The sequence below is a fragment of the Engystomops pustulosus genome, chromosome 10 (assembly GCF_040894005.1).
Source record: "Engystomops pustulosus chromosome 10, aEngPut4.maternal, whole genome shotgun sequence".
NCBI classification, from domain to species: domain Eukaryota; kingdom Metazoa; phylum Chordata; class Amphibia; order Anura; family Leptodactylidae; genus Engystomops; species Engystomops pustulosus.
In genome coordinates, this window is record NC_092420.1 from 23,640,829 (window position 1) to 23,653,375 (window position 12,547).

The following is a 12,547-nucleotide window of genomic DNA, read 5'->3' on the forward strand; positions in this document are numbered from 1 at the left end:
GGCAGTAAATGTCAAACCATTTAGAAATACTTGGCTTGTTGCCAGGGGTGGATTGAGGCTGAATTTACACAAACGTATGCCCGCTGGGCCGTAGCAGGGCAGGCATACCTCCGGCACGATGGAAAGGATGACGGGCGACTCTTTCCCTCTCCATAGAAATGCACGGCGTGCAGGACGTGCACATGGGGAAACATAGACATGTACTATGTTTTTCCCGTGTACGGAGCGGTATGGTGCCACACGAGTTATGGTGACAAACGTCCCCCATATGGTCATGTGAATGAGGCCTAAGACTGCCATGAGCCCTGGGCTGTATACATATTATAGCCCCTAATTCACATCCTACATATGGTACCAGAATCAGCTTCTTGGGAAATGGAGGATGCATCTCTTCTGTCTGCATTCAATCTGCAGTTTCAGGACCTTTGGAGGACCATCAAAGGTCCTGAAATGGCTCCTGTGTACATGTGTATTGAGAGCAGGAACAGATGTATGAGGGTTTCATGGGTGAGGGTCCTACTCAGTATAAAATTTTGTGTGTGGTTTGGGTGGGCATTATACATATATGCCTATATTATAGTCCGCTACTGCTCGTTGGGGGTTTATAATTTCATACAGCCCAATACCTGTGGCAATCTTCATTCATCACTTGGAATGGCAACTCTGTTTAGTGGAATATGATGTATAATATTAGGAGAAATTTGTATAATATGAGACATAACTTACTGTCTTAAGAGGTGCATGTGTGCAATTGTGCTGGTCATCGGCATAAAGCTGGCGCTGTACTGGTAAGGTCCACCCTGCAGTAACAGTGTGGACTTTATTGGTTTGAAGTGACAGAAGACCTATGTTAATATGACCGAGAACCCAAGTGTCCCAGAACCAGGCAGCAATTCAATCGGCAAGTGACTGTACTATTGGAAGACTACAGTTAACCGAAGAAAAGGTAAAGGAGACTATAAAGGTTTTTTACCATCACCCGTGAAGCCTGGAAGACGTGGGGATGGGACAAGTGTCGCTGCCACTACAAGTGTGGACATTGATTCGGTCTATTACAGACGAATGGGAACATGCAGGATACATTTCTAGATTTGCCTTAAGAGACTACCTTAAAAACCGCACTAAGGGGCCGACTCGCGTTTTTGCGACGGGTTAACTGAATTTTTCCGTTTTGCGAGGGTTTTTCCTGTATCGCCCCGGGATTTCCGTGCACGCGATCAGATTGTGGCGCATCGGCGCAGGCATGCACGCGACGGAAATTGGGGGCGTGGCCGTACGAAAACCCGACGGATTTGGAGAAACCGCCGCATTTTTAAAAAATCGCGAATGGACCGGGTAAGTAAATCTGCCCCACAGTGTCTGAAACCACCCTGAATCCTACTGGACTAAAGTTCCATCAAAGTGATATTTAGCAGTTTTTGGTATTGAATAAGACATAAAATTCATTATCTGGAAGAGACTAATGCTGTGAACCATATTCTGTGGATCACATCACATATATAGGATGAAAACCATCAATTTCCATGAAGTTGCTCCATATGTTCCATTGCACAGTGATAACTACACCCCAGATTGCTCTATGATGTTCTGCCCTGTCATCATTCATATGACAAAAGTGAAATGACACAGATCTCGGGGTTATTTTGTCCATTGTCTGTCAATATATATTTCCTCATCACAAAGTCAGGTGACAGATCTGTCAGCCGCCATTGTCAGCCTGTACTTGAGATAATGGAGTATAAGATACTCTCAGAGACCAATTTCAGACCAGACTTGCTGTCAGATAACCGTCTCAAGGCAGCTTTACTTAAGTGCTCTGTAATGACTCCAAAAGAAATGGGCGATTTAAAGGAGGTAATCAAAAGTGTATTCAACACAGTCCCGGACAACAAACAGCTTCTTCTTCTCTTTTTCATAAATGGAAAAATTCACCTGCCGATATTGTTTCCTTCTGCGGGTCACCCAGTGGGAGTGGTGGGGCGGATAGACGAGAAAGCTAAGCTAATGACATGCAGTACTTAATAATACCGTCCGCTGTCATGTGAATGGAGAAGATAGCGCTGCCAGACTGATGGAAAGATGGATGGATGCATAGAATATTGAATAGATAGATAGATAGATAGATAGATAGATAGATAGATAGATAGATAGATAGATGGAGACTTATCACTGCTTCCACACCAGTATTCTGGAGTAGAAGCAGTGGAAAACTGTGAAGGAGACATAGAGAGGTCTGGCACAAGTGGAGTGGCCTACTTTCCTGCTGGCCACAACCCACCCTCCACACCAAGTGGAGCTTATTTCATGGCTTGTACGGCAGAATTCTGGAGCACAAGCCCTGATAAATGTTTGGATGCAGTGATGCCTGTTCTTCATTTGTATTCCTGAAGTCCTGTTCCCTAAAAAATGTGCGGCTTTGCACCCTTATTTCATGTAAATCCAAAATTTAAAATAATCCAAGCACTCCTTTGGGATTTACTTGGAGTGGGAACCCTAATCCTATCTACCACCCAACTTCCGAGGTGCAACCGCACACATTTGCCGATTTTTTTCATGTAAAGATTTTTTAATTGTGCTGCTTCAAATTTCTCTTTTTAGATAGCTAAAAAAAAAAAAGTCCAAAAAAGCCCAGTAAAAGTGTGGGTGCACAGCCGTAAATCCAGTGGCTTGGTTCCCAAAAATACATCCAATGAAGAGGCAGCACTTTATTTCTAGATAGATAGACATAACATATAATGATAGATAGATAGATAGATAGATAGATAGATAGATACACAGATAGATAAATAGATAGATAGATTGATTGAAGCTAGGTAGCAGATAGACAAATGTATTATCTTTGTATCCTCAAAGGAAACCTTCCACTACGGATCTCCCTATTAAGGTAGATGCTGTGGTAGGTGCATCTACCGTATTTAAGGAAAGCACTTTTTAGGGCTAATCTTTTCTAATCTTTAATAAGGGTAACATGCAAATTTTCTAAAGAGGCTACTGGGGCGTGGAGTAGCCGAAGCTGAGGCTACACGGTGCGGCTACTCCACGCCCCAGTATCCTCTTTCATCCTCCCTACGCATGCGCAGTAACTTCGGCTTTGGAGCCGAGATCACGCAACAGAACTCCGGCTTTGCAAATGAGTGTGTGCAGCTCCTTGTAGCTGTGCGCTGAAGATGTCTGGGTAGGAGGATCAAAGAGGCTACCAGGGCGTGGAGTAGCCACACCATGCAGCCTCAGCTCCGGCTACTCCACGCCCCAGTAGCCTGTTTAGAAAATTTGCAAATTACCCTGATTAAAGATTAGAAAAGATAGAGGGGGGTAAAGGATTAGCCCTAAAACTATAACTTATTAGGTAGATCCGTAGTGGTAGGTTTCTTTTAATACCTTTTGTTTTTTCATTATAAAGTGATGGCCATCCTGTGCACTTACCTCCCTGGGTATCATATAATGGACGAGTTACGAGTGAGAAGCCAGAACTTCCTTTAGACTTTAGATAAACAAAGCTTCTGGCAGACATCGCTCGGATCAACAAATCTCCTCCGTATCCTATAGCTATTAAGCTGTTGTTTAACAGTTTGTCTAAGCTCTCTGCAAAGATCTTTACAAATTCATCACAGACGGCGGAATTGATCCAGAGCGAGGACCATTTTCGTATCAAATCATCGCCATCATTATTTTACTTGAAGCCCAAGGAGCTATGAGATTTTTGATGAAGAACAACAATCTCACTGAAGGTGGCTGAAGGGTCACCGAGATGAAGATTACCAATTGATCAGTGTTAATGGACCATAGGAACGATAAACAACAAAACGCTATGCAAAGAGAGATCTCAGGGTGAGAGAACATGTCCTCTGCAAGTTTAGATAACACAGATACAAATAGGAAAAGGGCTGATGCTCTTTTAGGATTTCATATAGGAAATGCTACAAAATAATAAAGAAAATTACAGCACATTTTTAGTTTGTGCAACAATACAAAGGCAGGCTGGTAGTTGCGAATAGTGCCCTCTCTGGGTCAGGAGCTGTTAGGGGGAGTCACAAACCCTCTATGAAGGTTCAGAACCTGGTCATTGTGTTATAGCAGCTGTAGATTCTGCCTGAAAAAGGCAATAGCTAAATGGGTGTAAAATGTTATCCAATTATGTGGCTGTTTTGTAAACTGGAGTGTGATTGGAGAGGTGCTACCACCTGACCGGGGGGAGTATAAAACCTCTGTGCAGGGGAAGCACATGGTCTTGTTCTTAGACAGAGTGAGCAGAGAGTCAGTGTGTGCAGCACAGTTTAGTGATGTCACAGAAACCAATTCCAGGAACTGAGTCTGGAGACTCTAACCCAGAGCTTAAGCTTCCACAGTTTGAACACAGCTCCATCTCCATTATCCCAACCTTGGGAAAGCTGTATACAGACTGGCTAACACATTACACAGAGCTTTCTGAACTGTCCAAACAGGACTAATCAACCTGAGTTAGATTACCCATACACAGCAGCTGGTGGCTGGTGCAGAGATTGATTACTTCTACCTGGCAGGGACAACACGGTGAATACAGTGTTCTCGGCTCATGCTGGGCAGGACAAGGCTGGAGAGGGGCATAATTAGGGAAAGAGGAGAAGCACCGGGGAAGCCACAGGGGAATTATTATTATAACCGAGTGTTTTTTTTTAGCAAAACCATTTGGATCAGGGATTAAACAAGATACGTTTCTGCATCAGTGTAGCTACAGCATTCTCACGGTATGTTTGGTTCATAATGCATCAAATCAAATGGTAGATTTCCTCAACCTCTTTCCACTTATTTTTTTTTTTGTGTGTTTTTTTACAATTCCATTCATCATTCTATAGGCATTTTTCCTACTTGTCCCCCTTTACCGACCCTTATGTTTCTCCAACCCTTTGAATTCTTTGCTTATAAAACTTTGTGTACAAGGATGGATTGTGAGCTCACTGAAGTGTTTTGGGGAGCTCACTGATTACTTGGGGACATAGATGTCTATAGGGAGGGGAGGGCGGTGGTTCATAGTAAGAAAGCTATTCAAAATCTTAAAGCTGGAGCTAGTGAGTTTTCTATCCTACCCCATGTGATTTATTTATAGCAATACTTATTAAATCTCTAAACTGTCCTGTCCTCTACCACTACTGTATATCAGACATTATAGAGATGTACTGAGATATAAGTAGAACCGTCACATGTACCATCATTTGAAAGAGTGAGGAAAGTAGAGCGATAGTTTTTTATATTATTTGATGATACCTTTTAGTGAAAACATCAATGTAAAATTGGTCACACACACATATTGACTTTGACTTCCTCTGCCCCATATATTGATCAAACTATTTTTTTTTCCTTTTTGACATGAAAAGCTATAGATCAATTTATAGTGTGGTAAAAGCAAATAAACCACTAAAATACAAAAACATACAATAGTGTCCTACTTTGTTCTGCAGAGGCAACCTAATCTGAGAGGTCCCTTTAAATCAGGGGTCTCAAACTCAATTTACCTGGGGGCCGCTGGAGGTAGATTCTGGGTAAGGCTGGGCCGCATCAAGTTTTCCACACAAAATGCGCTTACAAAATATCATTATTCAGATTCAAATGTCATGGCGTCTCCCAGCGCAAGGAAAGCCCCGAGCTGGGAGACGTGTTTTCTCTATGAACGCGTCCTGTGCACCGAGGGGTCCCAAGCTCCTACCGCACTGAGCCCAGTCAGGGGCTCAGTGCGAAATTTGATAATATGTTCAATGATATCATTTTTAGGACTGTACGACCTTTTGATCACTTTTTATAGATTTTTTTATATTTTTCAAAATGGCAAAAAAGTGCCATTTTCGACTTTGGGCGCTATTTTCCGTAACGGGGTAAAACACATTGTAAAAAACGTTATTATATTTTGATAGATCGGGCATTTTCGGACGCGTCGATACCTAATGTGTTTATGATTTTTACTGTTTATTTATATTTATGTCAGTTCTAGGGAAAGGGGGGTGATTTGAAATTTAATTTTTTTTTATTCTAATTTTTTTTTTAAAAACTTTTTTTTATTTTTATTTATACTATTTTTCAGACTCCCTAGGGTTCTTTAACCCTAGGTTGTCTGATCGATCCTACCATATACTGCCATACTACAGTATGGCAGTATAAGGGGATTTTCCTCCTCATTCATTACAATGTGCTATCAGCACATTGTAATGAAGGGGTTAAAACGAAATAGCCTCGGGTCTTCGGAAGACCCGAGGCTACCATGGAGACGGATCGCCGCCCCCCGATGACGTCACGGGGAGTGGCGATCCCAGGTAAGATGGCGGCGCCCATGCGCCGCTATCTGTTTGAGGCTGTCGGCAGCTTTGCCGGCAGCCCACGCTGTAAAAACACCCGCGATCGGTGCTAGCACCGATCGCGGGTGTTACCAGTAAGCCTTTGCTGCAATATGCAGCAAAGACTTACCGGCTATGGAGAGGGCTCCGCCCGTGAGCCCTCTCCATGCAGCGCGACCCGACCGCCGCCGTGAATACACGGCGGGCGGTGCTTTTCCAGGTGGGGGCCGCAAAATGTTGTCCTGCGGGCCGCAGTTGGCCCGCGGGCCGCGAGTTTGAGACCCCTGCTTTAAATGAACCTGAATTATCTACTGCTTAAGAAGCGCCTTCTAATCTCCTCTTTTCCACAACAACTAATTTGATTTATTTAATAGGTTTTTCTTTCTCAAAAAGGTTGTTATTAAATTCTGAAAAAAAATTTAAAAATATTAAAACTATAAACATGTGTAATTGCATTTTTTTTTTGTTACTGAAATGAGGAGAAAAACTATGTGACCTGTATGAAGATAAACCCTGACTTGTAGTAATAGCGTCCTACAAGATCAATGGGAAATAAGTCGCCTTCAGGCAATGAGTGAGAATTTTTGGAAATTGCTTTAAAACAAAAGAAAATTAGCTGAGTGAATTAAGGCAATGCGGAGGAGTGAAATTAAATAGCGAGGGCTTGAGGGGGGAAAGAAAATGCGTCTCTCATACAGATGACCAGGGAAGTGCACTCCGTCTGCTTGTAGTTATCCAAGGTTTGAGAAACATTAGGAGCAAGGAATGCACGAAAAAGGGGCTCTATATAAAATATTAAATTGGCATCCCTTTAACTTGAGGATTTAATCTATGTTTGCTCATCCGTTCCTATAAAAATAATAATTCTTTACTTATATTGTGCACACAGATTACACAGCGCTGCACAGAGCTTGCCAAATCCCATAGGACTCACAATCAAATCAACCTACCAGTATGTTTTGGAGTGTAGGAGGAAACCAGAGGACCCGGAGAAAACCCAGGAAAACACAGAGAGAACTCTTTGCAGATGTTGACCTGTTACCCAGCACTGCAAGGCTGTAATGCTAACTACTAAGCCACCGTGCTGCCTTTAGGTACTAATTTCCTCCCACGCAACTACATGAGAATCCGGAGAGCAGGGAACCTTCATATCATGGTGGGAACCAGAGAGGAATGAGCTAAAGACCACCCCTTGATGTTATGCAGTGCTGCCTGATACTTTTCAAAAGGAATAAAATTGACTAAGATAAGGGGACTAAAGGTTTTACATTAGGGAATCCCCTAGACATGAATTTGCTTGGGGACCCAAAAATGAAAACTTAGTCCCTTGTTACAGTACAACTAAATAAATAAACAATGCATAGTATTTGGCATGGTACCTCTACGTAAACCTTGTAAAATGTCCTCCAGCTTTACTAATATACACAGTCATTGGGGCAGATTTACTTACCTGGTCCATTCGCAATCCAGCGGTGCCTTCTCTGCGGTGGATTTAGGTCTTCCGGCGATTCACTAAGGTAGTTCCTTCGACGTCCACCAGGTGTCGCTGCTGCACTGAAGTCCGCCGAGGTCCGCCGGAGTTCACGATCCATTGCTGGGTGAAGGTAAGCGCATGTCCAGCGACACTGTTTTTTTTTAAATGCGGCGTTTTTTCCGGATCCGTCGGGTTTTTGTTCTGCCACGCCCCCCGATTTCCGTCGCGTGCATGTCGGCGCCGATGTGCCACAATCCGATCGCGTGCTCCAAAATCCCGGGGCAATTCAGGAAAAATCGGCGCAAATCGGAAATATTCAGGTAAGACGTCGGGAAAACGCGAACCGGGCCCTTAGTAAATGACCCCCATTGTTCTTGCATGGGCTGGCCTATAGTGAGAGGAGTGTCTGAGACTTCCTATGTACATTTTATATACAGTAGTCTGAGAGGCTTGTGGCCATTTAACACAAATATAAACATATTGTACTAGAAATCATATAAAACTAACTACAATACAATACAAAAATAGGCATGGTGGGAAAACTGATCGATACTGTGCCTGGGGGTTGGGGTTGCCCACTGCGTATGGCCGTTTAAGTGATAGGGTACCCTGTCTATGAGTAAGGGTTGTCCATTGTGGTTGGCCAGCAGACGATTAGGGTACTCTACCTTTGAGTCAGCGTTGTCCATTTTGGTTGGCTAGCTGATTAATGGGATACCCTGGATAGGAAACTCTGTCTTTGAGTTTGGGTTATCCAATGTGGTGGCTCAGCTTATGGAAAGGGCACTCTACGTTTCAGTAAGGGTTGTGGTGGTTCCAACTGATGGATTCGGTACCCTGCCTTTGAGTAGGGGTTGTCCATTGGGGTTGGCCAGCTTATCGATAGGGTACCCTGCCTTTGAGTAGGGGAAGTGCAGTAAGTGGGAAATTTTAATAGAAATAGGGATATACAGAGTTTCTCTTGGACAGTTTTTCAAGTCTTGATATAAAATTATCTGAAGCGATTACTTTTTCTGGCGCATGATAGCTTAGCTTACCTGGAGATCAGCATCAAATTCATGCTTCAAGTGAGCCTCCTCAGCCGCCTCCACCAGTCGCTAAAAATAAAGAGAAATAACAGTCAGTGAAGGGTTACAGAAGCCATATAGACATATATACACCACTGCAGACTGACCAAAGAGGGGTTTAAACCAGCCAGATTTGACCTCACGTTTCAGGCTATCTTTATAGATTTGACTTTACAGGAAATGTACTGCCTTATGTGGAACAAGTGACTGACTTCTTGACTTTGAGATCAATATAATGTCTAATTGTCTTCTAGTTCATTGTTCATTATTCCAGAGAAAAGCGTTACAGTGCGAGCACAACGCATGTTATCTCAGGACAACAGAAAACAGACAACAGACCTTCTTGTGAGCAGCACTCGTCCTAAAGTAATGAAGGAACAGAGGGGAGGACAAAATGGAATAACAAATGAACAAGTCATGTGGAAATAGTAAGTAATGGCATACTGTGAGGGCTCATTTCCGTGGTGAAGCCTGTGTACTGCACCAGATGTATACAGATACTGTTAGACTCTCCCACCAGAGTCCCAGAAGATCCTCTTGTGGGCTCTCACCAAAACTGGACCTCAGAGCAGAAGACAACCCAACTGAAGGCTACTAGGGTGCATCTCCAATGGGTTAGGAGGAAATGGCACATACCAAACAATGAACAACATACAGTGAACAAAGTAAGTTTAAGGATGACGTCGTTTCAATGTCTCATGAACAACTTTCCAAGGGGTTGATGTAGGGTGGGCCTCCTGAATAAATTCCATCTGGTGCGCCCAGTGAACCCCATCCTTACACTGAAAATAGAGATACATTAGAAGCCTTGTACATGACCTTCTACAAAGCAAGTTCCTACAACGTGCGGTCGTAGCCCTGTCCTCCTCCCCTGCAGCCCCTTCACTTTAATGATCAACAACCGCATCCCAACCAGTCACATAGTCATGATATATGCTACCATAACGCTATCTCTTGCTGCATCTTGTGATAGAGGTGAGAATTTGTGGAGGAGTACCATCTGCGTTAAAATCCAATAAACACTGAGTAGTGGATTTATTGTGGTTTGCCAAAAATCTATTTACTATACAAAAAGTATAAAAACTTATCAGAACACACAGGCCTTGACTAAAATGAGAACTGATAAAATTCCAACAATATCAGATCACCAAACAATGCTTCCTGAGTATTAACAACATGAAATCCTTGGAGACCCCAAAATTGGTGGCCATCTACTGTGCCTTTCAAGCCAGTAATTTAGTGTACCATAACCATTGGTTTAGAAGCAAAAGCCCCAAACCATAGGTTTCGACCCATTAATCTTCTACGGACAATGGCGAGGCCACCATCCTTTTGTCTATATCAAAGCCTCTATGGATCCCTACCATAGTCATCAAATCAACTATTTTTTGTCAATCCCACACCACGGCATTGACTAATTAGTCTTCTTCACATACCAACCAATCAACCAACCTACTTACCAACCTGGTTATACTAACTTACTTTGCAGCCTTCACACAAAAACTATTCTCTTATACCTCTTCATGCTTTTAGGAAGGGGTAGATGAGCTAAATTTTCCTCTCACCTACCGAAAATTGAAATTGGCCCAACTTTCCCCCTCTTTTATAGCCTATTCATCTTCTTCTATAGCTCTAAATTCCTCTCCACTAGCCCCGAGTCCCTAGTTTCTCTCCTTCCAAACCAGGTCATGGAAGTCTTCTTCTGGTTTTAACATTTCCTAGTCTCCATAGTGGACGTTCATGACACAGAGCCCCGGATACTGCCCATAGCTAATGATGCCAATGTCTGAGGGTACATAAAAAAATGCCAACAGATTTGTAGCTGAATTTTTTATAATATGATAAAATTCATCACGTCAGATCAAAACCCCTTGATCCCTGTGATCACTGCCATCGAGGAAGATTATAAAGAATAAGTAATGATGACATCTTGATGTTGCATCCTTAAAACCTCTCAACAAACCATAGGAAGAGAGGCAGCCACGGAAACTGTCGATCGATATCACATCTTATGGAAAGCCTATAAACATCATTATAAATTACAATTACAGCATTATTTCCCTGTAATCAATGCGGAGAGAACAGCAGGACATCACTAATCTGCATTTCTCTATTACACGAATATGATGATCAATAATGCTCAGAATGTGCTGACCCTCCAGTTGAAACATTTGATATGGATATAGACCTTATTTTATAGGATTGGTCGTCTTAATCAGAGAAGAAAATTTGTAAATTTGTCTATTTGTACGGATATGAATAGACAATACATCTAGAAAATGACTCAAAGGCAATAACTGGTTGGATGCTGCTCTGATGACAAAGAGAAAAAATGATATATATAGAATATATGTATGTACTGTATAGGCTCTTTTATAGTGTATAGGCTCTTTTATAGTGTATAGGCTCTTATATAGTGTATAGGCTCTTATATAGTGTATAGGCTCTTGTAGCTTCATATATTCTCTCGATTGTTTCAGTAGCATCACCAGGATTGGAGCATGGCTGATTTTTGGTGGTCACACGGTGAACATCATCCATCTTTGCTGAGTGGTTCGATGGGTATTAATCTTAAGGCTCCCGAGGCCGATGGGAAATTGAATATTGAATTAAATTGAAATGAAATAGTGTTGTTATTTATATATTGAGCCATTATTCGATTATGATATGGTATAATTTCTGAGCACTGTACGGTAATCTTCACTCTGAAACATTACCCGTTGTAGTTTGGGTTCGGCCAGATTCGGCCAAATCGGAATTTTAAAAATCCTTTCCGAGGCACAGATCACAAGTTTTAACTCTTTAAATGCTGCTGGTAAAGTCACCAGTGGCACTTTAACTATTGAGGGCATGAATGCCGTCACTAACCTGCCGGCAGCACTGCTTGCCGCCATTTTGGGGAGGGTCATCGCTCCTGATGACATCATCGGTGTGCAACGATCCTCCTCAAAATGGCTGCTTCCAGTGCTGCAGGCAGGTTAGTGACCTGCAGCTATTTAAATGTCAGCACTGATCAGGGGCAGGCACAGACTCGGACTGGGTCGGCGGGGGGCCGGGGAATCCCCCGGTGGGCCCCGGTCCCAGACACCGACAGTCCGACAAGCCACAAAGTTGCAGGGGCCTCCGTTTGTATCGGAGGCCCCTGCCATAGTATACAGATGCGGCCGCGAGTGGTGTGTCGCCGGCGGCACCTGCTGACAGCCGGCCCCAGGCATTGTCATCTGCATCTTTAAGATGTAGATGACATGTCTGGTCCGGATTGTCGCCAGCCATCGCGGACATTGGTGGCCAGTGGGAAGCAGGCGCAGCTGCAGTAAGACTCGCGGTACTAGTACCGCAAGTCTGTCTGTCATCCAGACCCCGGATGTGCGGCGTGTAATGATGTCATTACGCGCCGCACATCCCGTCACCGCACTTTACTCCGGACCCGAAGAACTGAAGGAGGAAGAAGCACCGCCGACGGTACTTAGGTAAGTTTTTTTCCCCCACACCTTCAGGCCAAAGAATGGGGGGCCCCCGGGGGTGCAATGTTTATTAAAGCATGGAGGGCAAAGGGGGCCAGTGTTTATAAAATGAATTTAGGACAAATGGGGCCCTGGGGGAGGGGGCAGGGCAGTATTCATTAAAAGGACTGAGGGCAAAGATTGTGTATATGGAAGGGGTATTATATATATAGACAAGAGTACCCCCCAGAGGGAAACCCT

The 12,547-nt window shown here is 43.3% G+C and overlaps 1 protein-coding gene across 5 annotated transcripts in view; it reads right to left on the bottom strand.

Annotated features, from left to right (window-relative positions):
- CACNA2D3 (calcium voltage-gated channel auxiliary subunit alpha2delta 3) overlaps positions 1-12,547 on the bottom strand; it is a 597,379-nt gene that overhangs the window by 370,021 nt on the left and 214,811 nt on the right. For all 5 annotated transcript variants that reach the window (XM_072127891.1, XM_072127887.1, XM_072127890.1 and 2 more), the window contains one exon: positions 8,814-8,873. In XM_072127891.1, coding sequence (XP_071983992.1) covers positions 8,814-8,873 — 60 coding nt within the window. The remainder of the gene's footprint in view (positions 1-8,813; positions 8,874-12,547) is intronic.